Source organism: Stegastes partitus, unplaced genomic scaffold, assembly GCF_000690725.1.
Source record: "Stegastes partitus isolate 25-593 unplaced genomic scaffold, Stegastes_partitus-1.0.2 Scaffold128, whole genome shotgun sequence".
NCBI lineage: Eukaryota > Metazoa > Chordata > Actinopteri > Pomacentridae > Stegastes > Stegastes partitus.
Window position 1 is genome coordinate 146,413 of NW_007577859.1, and position 23,045 is coordinate 169,457.

Consider the following 23,045-nt stretch of genomic DNA (forward strand, 5'->3'; position numbering starts at 1 on the left):
CAACTGCATTTTCTACAGAGAGTCGGCGGCTGATCATGTCAGTGATAATGCAGGAGAAAACGTCAGTGCTGTTTTAAGCTACATGGAATGATATTGTGTCTAAAACACATTTCACAATGAAAAGACATGAAAAGAGACAAAGAGATCAGTAGATACAGGGGAAATGTTGCCACGAGGCATTTAGATTTTCTTCCTGCACACTACCATGTTTTTTTTTTTACAGACTATTCCATTGTTATGCAGATGTATAGTGGTACAAGAAGCCATGAGACTGCAGAAATTTTGAATTATACATATCATGCATTCTGTATTAATAGGCCACCAAGTTACTGCAGTACTCATACTCAGAGGAAAATGAGATTATTAAGTAGTTAAGTCTAAAATTGCTTGAGACAGAAGTACATTTTTAGTGAGGAGAGGTACAAGATATGCAAATGCCTGTGATCTACTAACAGATTTTGAAAAAGGTCACAGGTTTGCCGAAGTCGGACTGGTATGAAGGTTCAATAGGGGATCGTATCAGAGCAGATAAAAACATTTGTGCGTGAGTGAAAACAGTCATGACCTTGTTGTTGCCTTGAGGCCAAAACCGTAATCTTGCCATCAGCGAGAAACTATTTTAATCATTCGATATCTGATATGTCAATGTAGTTCCCCTTTCTTGTTTTTTGTCTCCCTCCTTACCTCACCCCTGCTTTGATTTACTCCAGATGGCCCCACCTCCCTGTCTTTAAATCACCCCGTCTCACCCGACAGGTCCTGCACTCCCTCTTTCTCGTCTTTCTGTTCTTTCACAGCGGTCCTTTATGTGTGCAGGACTTCATTGTGGCTCCCAGGGGAACTGTTGTCTCTGCTCCCTCCTCCTGCATTGTTACAGGTTCTGGGCTGTGTAACATTTTAAGTCAGTGTGAGGTAAACAGAAAGAGAGACTAAAGTGTTGTTGCTGAACATTTTGTTAGCCAGATTTATTCATACATTTCACTACAGGCTAAATTTGATCACTTCCATCGCAGAAATTCCTCAATCTGCTTATTTACAGAGTTGCACATTACTCAGATGATCCATCAAATCAGGGCTTTCAGTGGTTTTGTGCTGAAACATGACAGCTACTGTGGTGTCAGAGACAGAGCCAGTTATATAATCTCCATTGTCAAACTTGAGTCAGGACAATAGTATGAATTGTTTCCAAACTAAACACTAACCTGCAAACAGGGCAGCGTTTACCATCTCTGGTATTGGTAATTGTATTATTATTGTAATTCAAGGAAGTGCAGCCCGTGCAACTCTTTGTCTCAGGAGCAGCGTCAGACGCGTGGGTTAGCTGTCAGTTGTACTCCATTTGCCAACAGGTGTGTTTGGTATGTCACACCACCCCACACAATAGGCAGTATATGCAAATCAGCACATGCAAGCTGCTGCAATTCCTCCCAGCCTATACCATCTCTTATAATCTCACAACATGCAAAATGCCTTTCAGACATACACTCCTCTCTGTTAATCTGACTGCCACTGAACGTGTTGCGACGACAACCTTGCCAGGTCTGACCCAGTAACATTTTTTGCATAACTTACAACATGGCACAAGTCTGAGCTGCATGCTGTCTTATTGACAGAGACCTGCTTCTAGTTGTGTGAAGCAATTTCAGGAAGGCTTCTTTTACTACCGATGTTAGTCCAAAAACACAGTATAGGTGCCAAATTTCTTATTAATTTACAGTTTAACATCTGTCAGTCTACAAAATGAAATGTCCATAAAAATAAAAATGTAACTGCCATGTCAAACACAGACTCCAAGTTTATAAACTGCAGTTAAATCATTCCTCCCACAGCTGCTGTTATCAGGTTGAGTCCTGAGCGCGATCGCAGCTTTTTATTTTACTGTTGATAAAGTAGATTATCAGCACACATGGAAAGAACTTTTAGCAATAATAAACTAGACTAGTAGTTTGTAAAGTTTTATAAACTTGTTATTAGTTTAGATTTAGTATTTTGTTTACAAGTGCGTGAATATTTATTGAACATCACTTGACTTGTTGTCAATGTCTTAATGTAAAATATTGCAAGGTAAAAATTCTGATTTATTGATTTACATTAACCTTGCAAGTTGCAAACATTGTTTTGATGATCTGTGTTGACATAAGAATATTGCATCAACCTAATGTTGTATGCAATTTTTACGCAATTTGTTTTGCATTAATCATCAATTGACTTGCAGGTAATGAATTAAACTGGACTATATATAAATACTTATGTGGATGATCTTATGAATAACTACACTAAGAAATACATATAAATACACATATATGCATTGCATATAGATAGGTACAGATAAATGAACATAAGTATACGTATTTGAAAACACACACACATGTAAATGACATTTTCCACCACAGATAACTTAATTTTTCAGGATTTCAAGTTCTGAAAAACTTGTGTTTATGCAACCAATTATGAAGTTATTGGTAATTTAAAGTACAACCGATTGTAGTGGAATAGACTAATTCAGCAGACTCAATATTATTTGGTGGTTACACTTTAATTAGAAATTGTTAGAACTTAAAAAGGATGATGCAAACTGATGCATTAGTTGTCGTTGTTGTTGTTGTTGTTGGGCCTAAACATCTGTTTTTGTTGTGGTGGTGGTATGTCTGAATGAAGGAACATTAATGGAAAAGCAGAATGCCCTCACTTTAACAGAATGTTAAAGCCAGTAAAGTTATGCATCATCTGTGTGAAAGGGGCCTGTGTTGTGGTGAGTTTGGGTCCAGGCAGTCTTGCGGCCTCCTGCTGCATTCTTGCGGGGTCCAGGCTGATTTAAGGTGGGAAGAGGGGGCTCCGGGCTGGTGTTTGGGGAGCAATAATATAAGCTTGATTAAGCAGGAACAGTTTTGAGAGCCGCAGACAGATGGAAAGCTGAGTCCCCCCAGAATCAAGTTCGGGCTGCGAGGTGAGAGGGGAGCCCTAAATCGCAGCGCGGGGCGGAGACGAGGTGCGGAGCCGTAAAACGATCCGTTTGATCCGCTGAGGTCACCGGGGCACGAGCGCTCCGTGACAGCTGTATGCTAATGAAAGGGGCTCGCGCCGCTGCGTCCACGCGAGGCGCCAGTCATTGCGCAGGTGCGGCACGAGCGTGGGGACAGTCTCTCATCTGGACTCGCGTGGGATGCGCGTCTTTCCTTCCCGGTGTCGGAAGCCTGGGTTTATTTGTTTATTTATTTATTTATTTTTAAGTTATTTGTTCTGTTATTGTCGAATTCGAAAATGCTGCTGGATGCCAGTTTGGTAAAGATGAAGATATTTGGCAGGCTGGACTATAACCTGGTAACCTTGTCAGTTTTTATATATGCTTTTTTATTTTATTTTATTTTATTTTATTACCTGGCATCACTCATACAACCTTAATTTTGCATTTTAATGGCAGAACAAAAGTTCAAATGCAAGAATTTGACGAATGCACAGTGGGGCTAAGACATGAAAGTACGCAGTTCATGTGTGAGAATGCCAGATACCAACAGTGTTGTGTGTCTATATCGGTTGATGTTGCTTTGTTTACTTGTTAGTATGTTTCTTCACAACCTAAATGAACATACGTGTAGTGGCTATTTTTAAAATTTTAGGCCTTCTGTGTGCGTCCTGTGTGTGGCCCTTGAATTTATTGGAAATGCCAACAGGTTTGAATGTCTCAGCAGGAAGTCAAACTGTTGTACTGTTTCATCTCAGTTGTACTTTATCTTTCTTTCTGTCTTCTCTCTTTAACAAATAACACTTGCTGTTTCATTTTAACCTCTTTACTTAAGACTTCTTTTAGCAAAATGAACCAAAACACTGAAAAGAGGAACATCTTGGGTAGATAATTATGCAAATACAGATCAAGCAAAATTTAAATCATATTCTCAACCTTTCTACACTTAAAGTAAATCTCATTTGAGTTGAAACAAATGCTATTGCTAGATTTTTGGTGCAGGTTGATTTATAGGCGAAACCATAAAGTTAATTTTTGGATTAGTTGGAAACACAGCACCAAATAGAAATGCTTATTCCACCATGTTTTTTCTTAAAGTGCACTGATCATTTTCACTGAAGAATTAATACAAGTGCTGCTTAAGACCAACACCCAACATGTCCAGTGTAATTGTTCTGAGTTGAACTGTTGGTGCTGCTTCTGATTTAATCAATGTAAAGACTTTTTTAAAAAAGAGAACAAAAGTACACAATGACACCAGTGTGCTGTTAAACAATTTGTGGGGTTTTCTGAAAAAGAATATGCGTGTGTGCTGTCGCCTGCCAGTGTGTGCAGCTCACCATATGCTCAATATTATCTTACCACAAACCAAAGGCCTCACTAACAATAGTGAAACCTAACCTCAGCCTCGGCTTTCATTTAAGTCTGTGTGCTTGTGTTTTTCACTTCGTTGAGCAGGTGGCATCTGGCTTTAAAGGCCTCTCAGCAATTCCAAGACAGATAAGAAAATAGAGAAGGTTTTAGCTGACAGCTTGAGAAGCGCTGACATGATCTTTCCATGTAAACTAATCGCATTGTGGTGAGAACACACGCTGATCTTTGTGGAAGCACACACATACTCACTTCAACAGTAGCAGTGTGCGGCCACAGCTACTCTATGCAGTGCTGATAAGGCCTTATCTTCCGTTGTTATGTTTAGGTGGACTTTAGGCTCATTGTTCTACGATGTCACTTGACCTAATTTTAATGCAGTAGATTCATGGCACTAGTTGTGATTTATAGGCTTGGATGATGCAAGTTGTTGTTGTTTGTAGCACTAGTGTTGTTTTTATGGAGCCTGGCCTGAAGGATAACTTGCAAGTTTATTGACCACTTACTGAAAATATGATCCAACAGTGGAAAGGAAGCCAGATGCTAACAATGAATTCATTTGTTCTTTCTGCAGGATTTTTCCTATGATGACCCCAAATTGGAATTCAATGTGGATGCACCCAATGGTGTGGTCATGGAGGGTTACCTCTTCAAGAGGGCCAGCAATGCTTTCAAGACCTGGAACAGGTAAAGTGAAAGTGAAAACAGAGCAGGGCTCAACTTCTAATTCTGCAATAACAAATGTATATGCAAAACATATTAATGCAACAATAAAAATAAAAAGTTCCTCTGTCAATAGAGATTTAACAGGACTATTGCTATGACCCAAATGGCAGAAGCCTTCATTAGGTTTCAAAACTTTTTATTGCCCATGAGCTCCTTGAATTTTCTGTAGAATGTCTGTGAAAGATTAAAGAGTGAGACAGAACTAACTTTGGCATACAGACATTTGACTCAACATGTTTCTCCCCTAATAATAGTTTAATTTCATACCTTCTGTCCCCTCCAGGCGGTGGTTTTCTATACAAAACAGTCAGCTGGTTTACCAAAAGAAACTCAAGGTACATTTTTGGCTTTTTAATGAACTACTGTTTTATTTTTTTTTAATCATTGTTTTTAAGCTCTTACAAGACTGCGACTGACATTTTATAGCTCTTGAGCCAGTTATTTGTAATTTGCATATTGGCAAAGAAGAATGGGGAAGTGCACTGGCTTGTCTTTCTTGGCACCTATAAGCGCACAAACCTGATTTGTGCTGTTTGTAGTAATGAGTGTCTGTCCTTTCTTCCGATGTCAGGATTCTTTGACGGTGGTGGTTGAGGATCTGAGGTTGTGCTCTGTCAAACCATGTGAAGATAATGAGAGGAGGTTTTGCTTTGAGGTGGTTTCACCCACTAAGTAAGTGTGTTTGTCCTATCAGAATCAAGCTTAATTTAAAAGACTTAAGTCTTTTAGATTTGTACTTTGCTAATAAGCTGTCACATTATTGACTATGTAATTTTGAGTGAACTAAAGTTGAAACATTAACATTAGACAGTTATGGCATCTTATAACTGGCTTCTATAAACCTGCAGGAGCTGCATGCTGCAGGCTGAGTCGGAGAAGCTGCGGCAGGCTTGGATCCAGGCAGTCCAGGCGAGCATCGCTTCTGCCTACAAAGACATCACCGACAACTATTACATTGAGGTACGTACACTTACAGCAACCAACCCAATACTGTGCCACAGAAGCACCCTTTCTTTTCATTACAAATTGTTCCTTTGACATTATTGAATCTTCATCTCTAACCATCTTTGCAGCGTTTGGACCGGACAGCCTCTCCCTCCACCAGCAGCATCGACTCTGCCAGTGAGCCCAGAGAGAGGGGGGAGAGGGCTGATAAGGGAGTTCGGGGAGGAGGAGAAAGCCTCCTGCAGCGGGTGCAGAGCCTGCCAGGCAATGAGCTGTGCAGCGACTGTGGTCAGACGGCGCCCTGCTGGGCCTCTATCAACCTGGGAGTGTTGCTTTGCATCGAGTGCTCAGGGATCCACAGGTAACTGCATGTAACTTGAAAAGAGACTTTGTTCAGTGGTGCAGAGGAAAGCGCCAGTTGAACTGATGTACCTTTTATACCAATCTTTTTTTTAAACCTTTGACTTGGCTCTGTCAGTTTGTTTGGTCGTTTTTGGAAATTAGCCAGCTCCAAGCATCCTTAATAAAACTTTCTAAAACGTTCTTGAAACAACAACAAGTGGGCTAATCATGGAGGTTGCAGCTAGTCTTACCTTCAAAGAATGGAGACTTGTCCTCACACATAAATGACATTTGTCCAATTTAAAATTGTTTTATTTTACACCCCCATGAAATGTGCAATGAAGCATCAAATTCTATTCATGAGGAATGTAGTTCTTTCCCTTGTATGACGGTGTTTGTCAAACACAAGTCCACTTTCCATTACATCATCTCCTCAATCAAAGCTCTACTGTAGACATAAAAGATAAACTAACTTTCAATAAGATATCTGCTAGATTTTGTAAACTTATAAAGGTGTGCAGTATCAGTCTGCAGGAGTCTAAACTGGCTTTAAATTCACCAGCGTGGGTGCTGAAGTAATAAGACAGTGCTGTTTTTTTTAGCTACGCTTTAAAGACCCCCAGAGTCTCTTGAGTGTAGAGAAACAGTCAAAGTTTGCCAGTTGCTTCTGACGTCTGCCACCCAAGGCAGTTTTATTAAAAGTAGTAAAGTAAAAAAATGTGCCAAAATCTTGTGGGTAGATAAAAACTCTTCTTACACTTGACTTACTTTATATACTCTCTTTCTTTTTATTCTTGATTCTTCCAGGAGTTTGGGCGTCCATTGCTCCAAAGTGCGTTCACTGACGTTAGACTCATGGGAGCCAGAGTTACTCAAGGTGCGTCTCCCAAACACATTTGCCTTCAGCTTATCCTGTCTGTGCTGAGCTTTGTCTCCCAACAGAGTTACATTTCTTATTCCTTCAGTGCATTGCTAGTACAGTTTTAATTGCTCCGTTTTAAATATGTTCCTGTTTCTGTCTTTCCCCTCTCCCTCATCTTTGTCACCTTTTATTCTTTCCTCATATTTAGCTGATGTGCGAACTGGGGAACACTGTGATCAACCAGATTTATGAGGGAGGCTGTGAGGAGCTGGGAGCCAAAAAGCCTGGACCCTCCAGTTCAAGGTCAGTCTTAATCCAGCAGCAGGATTTGGCAATAGGTTTAAAGCTGCTATAAAATCAGTTAGGTACATTTTTTTTTTTAAGTCTTTCAGGGTCCACTGTCATGATTTACTGCAGAACTAAAGAATATACAGATAACTGGGCTATGTTGTCTTATGTGAACAATGCTTGTGATCATCTCCCTCCAGACAAGAGAAAGAGTCCTGGATCAAGTCTAAATATGTGGAGAAACGCTTCCTGAAGAAGATGAGTGGGAGTGAGGCATTGGTGGAGGGTGAAAGGAAGTCCCGGCCCTGGACGGTGAAGAAGTGCCAGCGACACAACAGCTCTGTCCGAGCTCCCAACAAGGCCCGCAGGAAATACCACCGCTATGAACCTGGCAGCGCTTCACCTGCAAACCTCTCAGCCGGTCAGAGCAGAGAATTGACTTTAATGTAGCCAAAATACCTACATAGAGATTGTACCAATATGTGCTTAAGCCCAGCTTGAAATCTTGTCCTGGTCTTTTGTCCTTCTGCAGCAGCAGCAGCAAAGTTTCGCCGGGACTCGCTGTTCTGCCCAGATGAGCTGGACTCACTGTTTTCCTACTTTGACACTGGCTCTGGTCCTCGCAGTAAGTTCACTACGCAATTAGTTCACACAGGTACAATGTATGTGCAAGATTATTGTAGATACTTGGAAAGATTTAAGTAAGAGCGACTTACTGTGAAAAAAATAACTGAAATCGAAATTTTTTTTGACTAACGATGTAAACCTACCAGTGATGGTGGTGTGTGTTTGTGTAGCGCAGTCTGTGCTGTGTAATGATTAACGTGTCCGTGGCTTGGCGATGCTTGGCCCTGCAGGTCTTAGCAGTGACAGTGGACTGGGAGGAAGTACTGACGGCAGCACAGATATCCTGGTTTTTGGCTCAGTGGTGGACAGTGTAACAGAGGAAGGTATGTGTGCTTGTAGGTTGATGGCAGAATATCTTCAGGTGTTTTTATGGTTATGGAGAGCGCTGAGAGGTGTACTATGAAGCAAGATTATTTAAGCTAGCGAGGCATGTTAAGACTAAAGCCAGAGTTTTTGGTAGTTTCAGAGTTTGGGATTTAAATCAGCTGTAAGAAGCGCCACCCGTTCACCTATTCTCTTCATGACGATTCTGTCTGATGAATATAGATTCTTATCTGAGGGAGTATATTATATCTGCAAACCTGTTAAGATGCTAATCCCGCTGAACAAAGCTGTGTAGTTGCAGTAGCATGACCCTACAGGCATTCAGTTTGTGATGCAGAAAATGTCTAATCATGTTTTAAGCATTGGTCCTGATTTACTGCTGAGTTTGTTTTACACCGCTGGTACTGCAGCTAATAGACCACAGATTAGAAAACTGATCAGTCTATTAGTAATTTCACAGAGAATATTCAATTAATAACAGTAATTTCACTTTGATTTGGCCAAAAACCGAAGTGATTTCCATGTACCTTTTTTTTTAGAACCTAAATGCACATCTTGTTGAAATGTAAAGTTTAAAAACTCTAATGTGCAGTTGTCATGTTAGAAATAAGCAGCAGCCATTGAGAGTGCATTGAGTAACATGCATATTAACTGACATGATTTCTACCACCATTCCCCTCTTGTAACATTTGCAGTGACAGTGCTGCTTTTTACCGCAATTTTACCGTATGCCTTGCAGCTCTCCGTTATAACAACCTGTTTATCTTGACTGAAGTAGGCAGCTATTGGTCCGTTTTTGTATGGAAGAAGAATCGCATGAAACGTCAAACACCCCCTTACATGGGAGCACACTTAGAGCTTGATGGGAAAAAAATTTAGTTAGCAAAGAAAGTTGATATTTACCATCATAGCCATTATCTCTGACTACAGTTTTAGGTTTTATTGAGACAGATAATGTGACGAAAGCCTGGCTTGGTCAAACTTGCTTCATGGTACACCCCTCTAGTGACACTACGTTCTAGTATATTCTGTCACATGTACTTCCATTAGATTTTGTGATTTTTTTTTTTTTCTAAATATCAAAACCTGAAGCTGACTGCCACACCAAACAAAACAAAAAAGTGAAAATGAAACTGTCACCATGTGATGACATATTTCATGTAAAGGATAGGGGCAGCCTCAGCAACTATCAGAAAATGTAATTATCCCTCAAGTGAAAATCTGTTCAGAGAGTTTTATAAAATATAATTTACAGTGTCATCGCCTTTGTCCCGTTAAATTTCTCACCCACAGAGGAAGAGTCGGAGGAGTCCTCCAGTGGTGAGGTGGAGATTGAACAGGAAGTGTCTTCGGACCCTGAAGACCCGAGGGAGCTGCACCCCGGGGCACTCCTCCACCGATCCTCCCGTCTCCACAACCTGCCACTCATGGCGGAGGCGCTGGCCCACGGTGCTGACGTACATGCTGCGAGTGAGGAGGGGAAGACGCCGCTTATTCAGGCTGTGATCGGGGTGAGAGACCAAATCAATCAGTCAATCAACGATTAATCTGCTTTCTTACAGTTGAATGAAAGCAGCTTTGCTGTTTAATCGTCATGTTTGAGTGAATGTAATGAGTTTATTTAAGTTGGTATATATGAACGGCTATAAATATTGTCACTTGTCATCAGCTGCATGACTCTCCCTCCTCTTGAGGTGGCGCAAACTCTTTGACACTAAACCATCTAAGAAAACCTGACTTCAGTGACCAATAACTACATTTCACATAGAAAATAAACTAAACACCTCTTTCTATTTGTCTGTCTGTCTCTCTGACAGGGCTCCTTGATAGCTTGTGAGTTCTTGCTACAGAATGGGGCGGATGTGAATCAGAGAGACATGAGAGGCAGAGGCCCTCTGCATCATGCTACATACCTGGGACACACTGGGTAAGAAGGTCCTGGGGGAGAAACAGGTTATGACATGTCTCAATCCACAGTCTCTGTCTCATGGCCATGTTCCATTCTGGGACAGTCTTGTGAAATTATAAATGTCATGTCAATTACCTGCACATGTGCTGAACGTGTTGGTGTTACATCACCCTAAGACGAGTTCAGCAAAATATGTCCGGGAGTAGTTCTTGTTCCAAACGTTTTGTGAGATTTTAAGATTTAAAAAAAGTGAAGACTGCCAAGAATATGCTATTTACATGGAAGAACCTACATTCTCATGACACATGTTCTTCCCAGCATCGTAAGTAATCATGTTCCAAAAGGTCACATCTGCAGGTGGGGATTAAAAGTCACTGCCTACAAAAATCAGTGAATGGCAGATCAGTCAGTTTTTCAGCTTCTAAACACGTGCTATTTATTACATAACATATTACATATTGCATTCACAAGTAATATACAAAATCTTTCCTATTTTGGTATACATCATTGTATTAAGCTCTTTATTTTTTGTCTGCGTCTTGGTTTGTGCAGTCAGGTGTGTCTGTTCCTGAAGAGAGGAGCATCGCAGACGGAGGTGGATGAGCAGGGTCATGATCCTCTTAGCATCGCTGTCCAGGCTGCCAATGCAGACATCGTCACCCTGTAAGACATTCTCATTCTACTGTGTCGCCCAGTTTCTAATTAACATTCACACATTGTCAGCAATTTGTGTTGGAAAGTGTTGGTTGAAATTACTTTGTGACAAATTAAAAGTAGTTAATGGAAAAGGACAAAGCGCTTCTGCTTTTTAAAATCTTTTTGTTGAACAAGAAATAGACTTCCCCAAAGGTCACCTAAACATTGCTTTTAATTTAATTTATTCTGTCAATTTAACCTTCTGATCCCCAAGCAGTTTCTGGCTGTTTTTTTGCTCCTGTCACATTTTTTTTATTCACAGTAAGGTAATTTTTTATTGCAATATAAAGTCCTGCACTTGTATCGAAACAGCACAACCATGGCTTCAAGTTCAGAGAGCTCACATCGCGACTCTACATACTATATGTATTTTCCTACATGCATTTTTCATTTGTTTCCATACTCGTCTCCTATCTGCTAAATGTGCCTGCAGTTTGTCCCAGTTCAACTGAAAAGTCCCTGAATTTTTATCATGTTAGATCACACCTAAGTCAGTCATAGCGTACCAGTTGCACTGAGAAGCACAGAATTTTGGATTTTTACAGAATCTGTAAAATGCAAATGGTTTCATTTAAAATGATCCATGGGTAAAAAGGGATGTTGATAAACTATCACAATTTGGATTATTTCCTGGTGGAACAGCATGCCACAAATGGGTAGCTCAAGGATCGTCTGAAAGTTTAAAATCTAATGTTTTTTACTGTTTTCACAGTTTCTAGCTCTAATAAATGGTATAATTTGTATTATTTTTAAAAATGACATGCCTTTCAAACGTACAGGAAAGTTTGTGGTTTCAGAAGGTTAAGATATGAGGGACACTGAGTGCCATTTGTGGCATTAATCTATGTGACTAAAGCATTTGACTACACCAGACTGTGGTTTTATACAAAAGGTCACTTGGACTGTAGCATGATTAAACAAAACATTCATGTGTCTCTGCTATCTGCAAATGAAGACCAGCAGATGTAGAGTAATGTCATTCAAATCTACAAAACAAGCTTATGAGTTGTAATTGTTGTGATTTCATTATTTTGTTCTGCTATTATGAAAGCTGGTGATTTCTCATAGATGCTGACATATACTCTCTGTTTTCCTTCCTCCCTTCTCTTATCCTCTTCTTTTCCATCTTTCCTCACTGCTCTTTATCACCTCATCACTGGGCTTCTCCAACATCATCATCACAATCCTTTCGCTCCCTTTTTATGTTTATCTTTTGGCACCTCTCTTTCATCTTTTATATGATTCTATCCCCCTGCCTCTCCCCTTCTCAACTGTCTCCTCCAGGTTGCGTCTAGCACGGATGAATGAGGAGATGCGAGAGGCGGAAGCTCCATTGGGTCAACCAGGTCAATACCCCAGCAGCAGCCCCACTGAGCAGCAGTATAGGAAGTGCATCCAGGAATTCATCTGCCTCACCATAGACGAATGCTAGTTGTCACTTCTGTACCCGGGAGCATAGCTCTATTTATATTCCTGTTCCTCCTGACTGAGAACCTAAAATAATCACGTAGAAGTTGCCCCTAGACACTGATCTCAAGGCTGTTACTTACGTAGATCTAGGCTTACAGGCAACTTCTTCTAAGTCTGAGGAGAGCGCGACTCTGTGGGACACTACATGTCATAGGGAGACCCCTGATGGACCTTTCTAACTCTACTGACAATACAGTCACCACCTTCATTTTCCTGCATCACTACTATGTTTCTGCTTGCCAATACTTGGCGCCACCCATGCTATGCTAGCTACACGACACACACAGTAAAATGACATTTGCTATTTGGTGTTTTGCTAACAGGGTTATCGTCTAACTTATCATAACATGGTGTTAAATCCTGTGTGAGGGTGTGGGTTTACTGTTGCCTAACAGCTCTTACCTCTGAAGAATCACGCTGCATAAACCCTCTACACTTTATATCTATCCAGACCATCTGTGTGACATCCAACTTACTCATCTCTTCTTGACCAGAGATGTAAATATTACATATATAGAAGTTTAGAAACTGTGTACTGTGGCATGAGGTGAAAAAATGGTATTTGTTCCATTACTAAAAGAAAAAGAGTAACTGACAAGCTACAGTAGAGGTGGGCAGGGTAGTTTACTGTGTATAAAGAAGGGTCAGGAAGGGAAATTAAATGTAAAACTGTGACAAAAAATACTGAAGGGCTTGTGGGGAAGAGACCCTCGCCTGCTTTGTAAGATACTTTGTGATGTGATGGGTGAGTGAGTGAAAAGGAGCGTAAATGAGTGCATGTGTTAAAGAATACTGAGAGACAGAGTTAAATAATATGATATGATACAATATGTAAAGAAAAAAAAGAAACTGTGCACTTTTCCCATATACAGTATTATAATTTTCTTTATTTTCAGTTAGTTTTTACATTGGTCTTGTCTAGTCAAGGTATTGTCTATCTATTGTCTATTTTAATTGTGTCTTTTTTATTTATGTTTATCTCCCCAGAGGACCAGTGCAATGCATTCTTGGATGCAGTTTTTTTATCTGCATTTCTGTTAATGATTGTCATTTTAATCTAAAAGCATTACCTGGAATTTACGACAGAAGTCTTTAGATGGCATCATGTAATCGCGCTCATAAAAGACGTATAGCTTTTGTTTTCACTTTAGAATGGCCTTAGATTGCTATGAGTACATTATTGGCTATCAAACATCCCACTGTTTGTTAGATTTCGCAGGCTTGTCTATAGAAACTGTAGGTACAATGAATAAATGATGAACTTGAAGTGATGTATTGGTGGAGAACTGGCTAGGTTGTAAAGGTCATGTGCAGACAAACCAGATTAGCAAGTCTTGCAGTGCAGTGAGGGAGTGTAAAACTGGATTTACATCTCACCTTCACAGAATTCTTCTGTTCACTGCCATTTACAGAGGAGAGGTGACTCGAGTTTTCCTGTATATACTCATCCATCTTACACTATCTATGGTGGGATCATGGAGCACATTTCTTTCTAACAGTTTAAACACTTGCGTGGTCAAAGGACTTGTGTATCTGGCTTCCCTCGCTGGTCAGTGCTAACAGAATTCCCTGTATGCTTTGCCAGAATTGTTCTTGGGAAGTTCAATATTGTTTGCATTCTGAGCATGATGAAATATTTTTCTATTGTTTAATCACATTGTGCAGTGCAGTCCTGTGGAATAAGCATGTACCAACATGACCCGTCTGGTGTCAGAAGTTTCTTCCTTTTTGCACCTCTGTGCCATTCTTTCATCCGCAGAACAACTCTGTGGTGACTTCTTCTTTTTCTGTCAACAGTAGTTTCAATTATTTTTTTAATGTTGTGGTTTTATTTTCCTCTGCCAAAGACTTTTTTAAAGGGAAAGTGTCTGACACTGTTGTATAACATCTATGGTTTTTTTAAAAACTGAAATTGTTCAGAGTAGAGAACAGCATAGTCTTACCATCCTTTCTGAAGTGACAGAGTGGTAGAAACACTGTTGGTGTGCTCACATGTTCAGAAGTGGTTACAGAGATGTGACTTATCTGATAGATGCAATAGTTCAATGTACTGCAAGTAGAACCAGTCTAGGGGGTGATGTGAAGCTACTGTGACCAAACTGTTAAGGGCCGTCGCCCTCGCGGAAGTATTAAATGTTGTGTCCATTGTGTGTATTGACTTAAGAGTGGTTAAAGGTGCTGTTCAAAGCAAACATGCTGTAAATAGTACACTTGTGTATTTTAACTCAATGCCAACTGCCTGCCTCTCAGCATTCTATCACAGATCCTGACTGTCTGGTCTGTTTTATGTTTGTCTTTTTATTATCTTCCAAAAAAACAACCTGTCAGCAAGAACTGTAACACAGTTCTGAACTACTTGGAGGCGTTCTTCTGTTTACTGACATTTGGATATCTTTGGAATACTTTCTTCCTTGTCTTTAGAAGCACTAAGGGAAAACAAACAAAATGCATACAATAAAACTGAGAAAGTCTTGATGAACTAACCCTGCTTCCTGCTTGTTGCTCTCATTACTTTTCCCTGTCTCGTCTCTTCTGTGTAACATTCTCCCAACATTGCAGTTTACAAAACGTAGTTGTTGTAAATGAAAATTATGATATTTTTAATTCATACATATCTAGCTGTATTTACACATTCTCTGATGTTGGGAGAATGCTATTTTTTACAACCTGATCTGATGTGTTCTGGTGATTGACAAACCTTTGGGTAGCACTTGGCTTATTCAAAGCAATAAAGCAGTTATTTTCATGTTAACAAATGTAAGTGAGGTGAACACATGAACACCTCCAGACTGCCAGCGCACTATTTAAAGACCACTTTAGGGTCTTATGGGTATTAAACAGTCCTTCAGCTTCCAGCCTGCAGCAGCAACACTGTGCCTTGAATAATTCAGTGTCTCCAGTGTGTTAAACATTTATGCGACCTCACAAACATTATTACACCGTCACAGAACAATGTTCTCACATGCCAGAAATGTCTTTATTCCTCAGCTTACACCAAAGGCAAACAACCCATGTCCACTCGAGGAAATAAACACTGACTGATGTATCATTGCTTCTGTTACCACAGGGGTTGCCACCAGCAGCGGCAGAGTTAAACCCAAGGATGTTCGGGATAGAGTGAGTGAAGCATCCTGGGTCCTGTCACTGGCAGACTAGTGTGATACTGTGATTCTTTCTGCTCTGGTGGTTGTGGGTGATCTTTAAGGTGTCTTGGTCTGTCTTCCCTGTTTGTTGAAGGTGCTGTCTGGGAAAATACTGGGAGCTGTGTGAATCTTATAGCTCTCCTTTTTAAATAAGCTATTTGAAAGTAAATCTTCTAAGCAGGAACATTGTGTTCATAAAGGATGTCCTCGGACAGCTGTGATGGAGAATTTATAAAAAAATTTAAACATTTACACGTCATAGTTTGACCTAATACTGAAATCAACAGCCATTCAATGAGAGTTAAAACAAATGGGCAAGCATAATACACTTCCCATTAGGAACTGTGTGTGACACAGGATAACAGGAGTGAAATGGACAGGATGCTCACCACTACTTCCCTGTTAATACCTCATTTGTTTACAAGCTATTAAAGAGTCTCATTCAGGAGAGTATAAATGTAATTTAGAGCTACAGTATTAAGCAACTGGACTTCTATTTTGGTTTTTTGGTTTTTTTTAATATGATTGAGCTGTCATTCAAGAGGCTTACTCAGTTGTAACTCACAGATGGGAAGATATATATTGCAACATCTGACCCACATGGCTCATGGTTCATAAATGACCAAAGACTAATATGCCCTGGGGTGGAAACTGTAAAGTCTGGGATTACTCAAAATATGAATAGGTGTGAAACATTCTGGGGACTCAAGACTGCACTGCAAGTGATTGATTGGTGGTGTTGTCAACTCCCTCCTCTGTTGTGTTGAGTCTTGTCCAGGAGTGCTGGTTCTCCTGTGTTGAGCCAGTTGTTTAGTCTCCTCTATATACAGGTCTGTGAACTCCTAGCTGCATTAGATTGCAGGAACAGCATTACCCAACTTGTGTGTGGGTGTTTTATCATTCATGTGAAGCTATCTACATTCACACCTCGTGGCCTATGAGTCTTGGGTTGGTAATTGGTCATTAGCCAAGTGCAAATATAAATCTAAAACTTTCCATTAGTCAGTTCTAAAGAAGCCTCTTGGATGAAGGTGAAACGTCTTAAAAACAAAGAGAAATCCAGTTGCCTTTAACTGGAGCTGTGAGGTTTATCAAGGATGAGTCAGAGTCAACTAAGAGGAGAGAACAAAGAATTTAATTCTGTCTATCTTGAACTGCTGAACAAGATACAGGAGCTCCATTGTGAGGCTATGCTTTGGGGACTTTGCTTTTTCGTGGGTTCATAAAGCAAAGGTTCATCTCCTCTTTTTTTTCCTGATTATTGGAATGTGGGTTTTTAGAGTGCAGTGTTTGGTGGCTATACCCGCCTGTATGTCTTGCATTGGTAAGGCTCAAATCACACATCTGTCAGTCTCCATGGAGCCCTGCAGAGGGACAAACCCTTTGACTTCAGTATCCCCTGTTACAGGTAACGTCTCCTGTGTTGATGTCTTTCGCGAGTTTTCTGTCCTCGCGTCTCTCCAGCCCGAGAAGTTGAGGAGAAGGAGCACACAGTTCAGCCGCTACAAGAAGCCATCGTGACTACTGCTGACCGTTGCTTCATCTGAACACACTTCAGTGACTTTGGAATGAAAAGAGAAGATATTAAAAAAAAAGACATTTTGATGCTGGAGAGGATAAGAAAACAAAACCCAGCAGGCACTAGTCAAAACTATTATATAACAAGTTTTCAATTGTTCTCAATTGCTTTTGTAAATATAATTGGATGGTAGACTTTAGTTATTTCATAATGTTGCACTTTTGTTGTTTCAGTTGACCTGATTCCAGTTTAGTTAATGACAGTGCATTAGCAGCAGAGCCATCATAACATGTTAGTAGGTCTGCAGACTTGCATTGACAATAAAGAGACACATTACAAACAGCATCTTTAAAACTGAAGTAGCAGGAGTGCTCCAGTTCCCAATGGACTGGATTCTACTTTCACTTTATGTTCTCTAAAACTGTAACCTCCAGGGTGAAGTCAAAGTAACCCTGATGATGATGATTAGGTTTATTTATTAGACATTAAGTAAATGTTTTCTTGTGCTTGATCATACTCTCTGTGACGAGTAAACTAAACTCAATGTTTAAAATCAGCAAAGTAGTCTTTTGATGTTTGCTCATAGATTTATTTAATCAACTGCAAATCTCTAAAGAAATGATTTTCAAACTGTTTTGGAGCTGGTTTCAGAAATACAATAAATAGCCTTAAGTGAAAGAGCTCTTGTGGAATGTTTTTGTGCATCTCAGTCTGTTTTTTTTTTTTTTGTTTTGTTTTGCTTTTTTAAAATGCAACAAGAAACTTTATGCAGCAACATATAGCACCAAGTTGGAGTTGAGAAAAAAACAAGATCCTCACAGCCAACACAGATGACTTTGTAGTGTGTAAAGCATCACTTGGTGGTTGACAACAAATGTAAGTATAGTTCCGATGATTCTAAAGAAAGACAGCCTGGGGAAACCATATTTATTAGACAGTACAGGTCTTTTTATGATAATTAGAACTAGACATAATATTCCGGATCAGCTGGTGACAGCACAGCCCTCACTGAGTCATTTTGAGCAGCTTTAACACTGATGAAGAAGAAACGCGGAAGCGTAATGTTTCCTCCTGCTGGCGATAGCTAAAGCTACGTTGGTGTCATCGTCTTATCGGTTTGGGGTTTGACAACAGAAACAACACCCTTATTTCGTGTCCAGCCACGAATACCTATTTCCACTGGGGTCTCTGGAGAGGTACGTCTATTGTACACGCCTTCTGGTTAGGAAATGCGAGAGATGTCGGGGTCAGCTCCCGTTAGTAACAGAACTGTTCGTGCTAGCCGCTGCTAACGCTAGCTAGCTAAACATAGTTAGCAGTGGCCTACGTGAGCTAACGTTAGCTAACGGATAACATTAGCTCCCGTAGGCCACTGCTAACTATGTTTAGCTACAATAGACACTTAGACGGGACTTGTTACCGGCTGTACCTGCTAGCTTTATCCAAGTTACCGTGTCAAGTTAGCTGACTGAACTGATAATGTGATTCTTTTAAAAGCCGCCAGGCCACATGTGATCCAATTATACAGTGTGCAGTTTGTATGTGATGTTTGTTTACAGTCTGAGGTTCAGTACCGTTCCGAACTATTCTATCTGTTCAGGTAGCCAGAGATTTAACATTAGCTTAGCTTGCTAAGTAGCGGATTAGCCTCAGCTACATAAGTTGCGTTAAGTAGCCTCCTGTTTATTAGGAAGTGAAACTGACTTCATTTCGACACTGTTCCAACCCACGCACAGCTCTTTACTTGTCAGCTGTTATCCACGGGACAGTAGGTCGGCAGGCAGTGGTGCAGTTTCCTACTTTTGTGTTCAATAGACTGACAGATGGGCAGACAGTTGAAAGTACATTCGAACCATTAGCACGTTACGTGTTTACAGTTACCGTCTTAACAATTGAAGTCCACTGCTCTTGACATGTTTACTTTTTCAGAATCAGCCTTGTTGGTTCAAGTATGCGTTACGCACACAAGGTATCAAGGATTATGATTCCGGGTTCTTTGTTCTCAAAGTACTGATACAAAAACACACATGCATTTAAACAAGGGCAACAGGTTAAAGTAATAAGAAATGGTCTTTAACTGCTACGTGCAGCTTCAGATGTGTGCAAAAGAGCATGTTTAACGGGAACCAAAGGTTACGTGCAAACTGGGCTGATGCTAATGAAATGGATAAATACTGGATTATTGCCACTTTTTACATGAAGTAGGTGCAACATAGTGCAATGGAGACGAGATCCAAGTTGATTTATTGTAATGAAATGTTGCCATGGCAAGATAATGTGCATCAAGGACCATAAAACCCTTCAACATGTTTTACATAGGATGTCGAAGAAAATTAAGACCAAACCAAATCAGAAGCATGAGGGAATGTTGAATAGAAGAATATAGTGAAATGTAAAATAAGAAACTGAGATGTAAAAAAGCAGAGCAAAGGTTACAGTGCCGTTGTTGTACAGTGAGAGATGTCGTCAAATAGTTTTAAATTTGGGGTTCTTACTAGACACATTCATTTGACAGTCTCATTGCAAAGCTCCAAGCAAAACAGAAGATGAGTTCGATATGTGTTAGAATGATCTACCAGCAGCCAAGTTAGAGCTATAACTACCTGAGTCCACAACTAGCTGCAAGCTCCAAAAGCTACAGTTGTCCAGAACTTATCCACTACATCTGCTGTCACGCTCACGGCTGACGAGTGGACATCTAGAGCTACTACGAGTTGCTCGACAGCAGTGGCACAGTTCAAGTCGTTCATTTTCTAAATACTACACTGTAATGGATTTTGTGGATTACTTGAGAGAATATTTGTGTTTCACAGTCTGAGAGTGAAGCTGAAAGCTGCTAAATTGAATAGAGACAGATCACAGATTAAACAGTTAATTGCTGGACCTTAATGGATTTTTATTTTATTATTTTGTATTTATTTACAAGAATATTTGTGTTTATTTATTTATTATGTATTTTTACTTTCTTTACTGGTGGGGTTTTTAAGGAAAAATACAGCTAAAATAAATCAGCATTTATTAAATAAAAGAAAAATGTATCTGTTTAATTTGATGTATTTCTTGTTTTCATTGAATGAACCAATAACTTACCAAACTGGCACCTCACAACCGAGTTATGCACCGAATTGTGATTTGTGCACTGTGTAGTCTAGATAGTCCACAGAACTTGCTGTCAGCAGTTTTAATTGAGAAAAAACATCTGGCACAGTCACTGCATCACAGCAGTACTGTGGTAAGATAACCCCAGTTAACATCAGGTTAAAAAAAAAAGAAAAAAGAATCCAGTCTCTGCCAAGCACTCACCCTCAACTGACAGTCAGGTAACAGTACCGGCTGCAGACAAAGTTTTCTGATCTTCTCTGAAGCTGCAGTTAAATTTTCCAGGCAAAGCACTCAGTTGTTGCTTTACAGTTATAGCGTTCCACCAGTACGTGTGATGCTACCACAATATGTTGTTCTTAACTATGGCCAGAAATTCTGATATTGATGTATCATGACAGCTTTGTAACTGTTGAGGTAATTATCGGTAAAATAAAAAATACATCTTTCAAAGCTCAACAATGACAAATGTGGTGCGTTTGTTTATACTTTAAAAATTAACCAAATATCAATTCAAAAGAAGCAGTGTACATAATCTGAGTATGTTAAAGACACATACACTGTCCCATAACTCAAATATAAAAACTGAGTTTAAGTCCAAGTTGTTGCCAAGTGGAATATTTCCAGAGTTGTCCACAGTAAAGGAAGGATATGCTTTGACCTAGTATTGTGAGGGAATATATCCTGAGAGCAGTGCCAGTGCTTAAATAACAATTAAGGACAGAGGTTCATTTCAGTATCTCCCTTTTGCATGTCCTTTAATTCTTCAGATGAACAACAACGGGAATAAGAGAGCTCCAACTACAGCCACTCAGCGACTTAAGCAGGATTACCTCAGGATAAAGAAAGACCCTGTGCCTTACATCTGTGCAGAACCTCTCCCCTCCAACATCCTAGAATGGTAAGGCCTCCCGCCTGGCAGGATTTATCATCGTACTCGTGACTTGGACTCTTTTGTGTTCTTAGCAGAGTTTTCAAACCAGTGAACAGTCAGTATTATTACAGTTATGACATCTACATATTTGTGATTGCTTGAAAACAGGTTGCATTTTTGCAAAACTATTTTTCAAGTTAACTAAAAACAATATTTACAGTCCAACAAACACTTTAGTTTTAACAATTTCTTTTACTTTATTCTACAAGAGGAATTTACATTATAATGTCAGCATTTTTACATCTTATGGCTGTGTGAGACAAACAAATTCAACAAGTTATCTCTCTTTCTCATTCCATCTAGTGTCTGCATTTTTTCATAAAATAGTGGATATATTCATGCTTTAGGCCTCCTCTGTAAAAGATAGATTCTTTGCACTAATTATCACTTCTTAAAAAATATTTTAACATATTTCCTGCAGCATTTAGCTGTCGGCACAGTTATAATTATATATGTCTATGTTTCAAGATAGCTGTCTTTGACACTGAGTACTACCCACTGCAACAGTTACATGCAATAATTCAACAATGATGCAGTTTTCCAGATTTAGTGTTGACAGCACACACTGTCAGCTGTGTCCACGGGCGACTTCTTTGTCAGAAAGTAGTCCAAATAAAAATTCCTCACAGTGTGTTCTTTTGCATATCCACAGTAACTAGTTGTGTTTTTTCAGTTTCTTTTTATAGCTGTGAGGGAGAAGTCTCAGTGACTTATTTCTGAAAGCCTTGACTTGTAGCACCAAAAGAAATCACACCAAATATCACTAGAGGTGGTCAGAAAAACAAAAGAAAACATTTAGGTGCGTGAATATATTACAGTACAGATTTTTAGAATAAATAAAACTAATATTAAAAGTCGTAATTAATGGGTAGCAGTTTCTTTTCCAGGAAAAATTGTTGTTGCAGTGTGTAGATGTTTATTAAGGATATTATGTAACTTCAATCAGGGCATGTTACCTTATGAAAGATGTCACATGTTACCAACATGATTTATTCCTTCCTCCATTCCTGTTGTGATTTGGATCAAACAGGTTTTTCATTTGCATATTCCTGTACCTGCCAGCTATGCCTTAATTATACCTATACCATCATAAATTCTGATATTGTTTTTTTCTTAGAAAAGCATGTGCTTACTGTAATATACCCTTAGTTCTCAGGAAAGATTTAAAATGGAAAACATTTGTTTTTGTGGGCTGAAAACATGTCATAGTATATGTTTTGATATTTGAAAAAAATATAGGCTGTGTCCGAAATCACGCCCTATGCCCTATATAGTGCACTATATAGGGTGTACGCCATTTTGTAGGGGTGTCCGAATGTTAAGTTTTGTTAATGTTAATGTTACACCCTAGTGCACTCAAAATATCCCACAATGCACCGTGAAAAGTAGTGTACAGCCGATGGTCACGAACTAAACAATATGGACCGTCATGCATTGCGCGAAAGGAAATGGAAACTAGGCGAACGAGAGCGCAAAAAATTCTGGTAACACTTTATAATAACTATCCGTTATAACTAGTTAATAGATCATTTGTAAACTGTTAATTAGTGAGTTATTAACCACTTGTTAAGTGTTTGTTAATAGTTTGTTGATGATTTATAACGATGCCTTATAGATAGTTAATAAACATTTACAAACTGTTAGTTAATGAGTTATAAATGACTTGTTAACTATATATTAATGATTTACAGCCATACCTTATAAACCAGTCATAGATCATGAACAAGCCATTAGTGAATTACTTACTAATGACTTGTTAAGTATCAGTTAATAGTTTATATATGTTATTGGGACGTTATTCTAAAGTTGAAACTATTCCTCATTTATT

The 23,045-nt window shown here is 39.4% G+C and overlaps 2 protein-coding genes across 4 annotated transcripts in view; both read left to right on the forward strand.

The window, feature by feature from the left end:
• LOC103354975 (arf-GAP with coiled-coil, ANK repeat and PH domain-containing protein 3-like) overlaps positions 1-17,862 on the forward strand; it is a 60,473-nt gene extending 42,611 nt beyond the window's left edge. Inside the window, exons 11-26 of one of the 3 annotated variants that reach the window (XM_008278600.1) lie at positions 4,908-5,020; positions 5,343-5,394; positions 5,631-5,731; positions 5,908-6,019; positions 6,133-6,365; positions 7,154-7,223; positions 7,417-7,511; positions 7,697-7,917; positions 8,029-8,121; positions 8,345-8,446; positions 9,741-9,958; positions 10,265-10,374; positions 10,909-11,019; positions 12,337-12,398; positions 15,590-15,639; positions 17,074-17,862. In XM_008278600.1, coding sequence (XP_008276822.1) covers positions 4,908-5,020; positions 5,343-5,394; positions 5,631-5,731; positions 5,908-6,019; positions 6,133-6,365; positions 7,154-7,223; positions 7,417-7,511; positions 7,697-7,917; positions 8,029-8,121; positions 8,345-8,446; positions 9,741-9,958; positions 10,265-10,374; positions 10,909-11,019; positions 12,337-12,398; positions 15,590-15,639; positions 17,074-17,142 — 1,812 coding nt within the window. In that variant the 3' untranslated portion in view covers positions 17,143-17,862. Of the gene's footprint in view, positions 1-4,907; positions 5,021-5,342; positions 5,395-5,630; positions 5,732-5,907; positions 6,020-6,132; positions 6,366-7,153; positions 7,224-7,416; positions 7,512-7,696; positions 7,918-8,028; positions 8,122-8,344; positions 8,447-9,740; positions 9,959-10,264; positions 10,375-10,908; positions 11,020-12,336; positions 15,011-15,589; positions 15,640-17,073 lie in introns of those variants that run through there. The other 2 variants (XM_008278601.1, XM_008278602.1) reach the window with 2 other exon arrangements.
• A 366-nt stretch (positions 17,863-18,228) lies between these two features.
• Positions 18,229-23,045, forward strand: part of ube2j2 (ubiquitin-conjugating enzyme E2, J2 (UBC6 homolog, yeast)) — a 9,852-nt gene continuing 5,035 nt past the window's right edge. Inside the window, exons 1-2 of the mRNA XM_008278604.1 lie at positions 18,229-18,380; positions 21,054-21,184. Of these exons, the coding sequence (XP_008276826.1) occupies positions 21,054-21,184 (131 nt within the window). The 5' untranslated portion in view covers positions 18,229-18,380. The remainder of the gene's footprint in view (positions 18,381-21,053; positions 21,185-23,045) is intronic.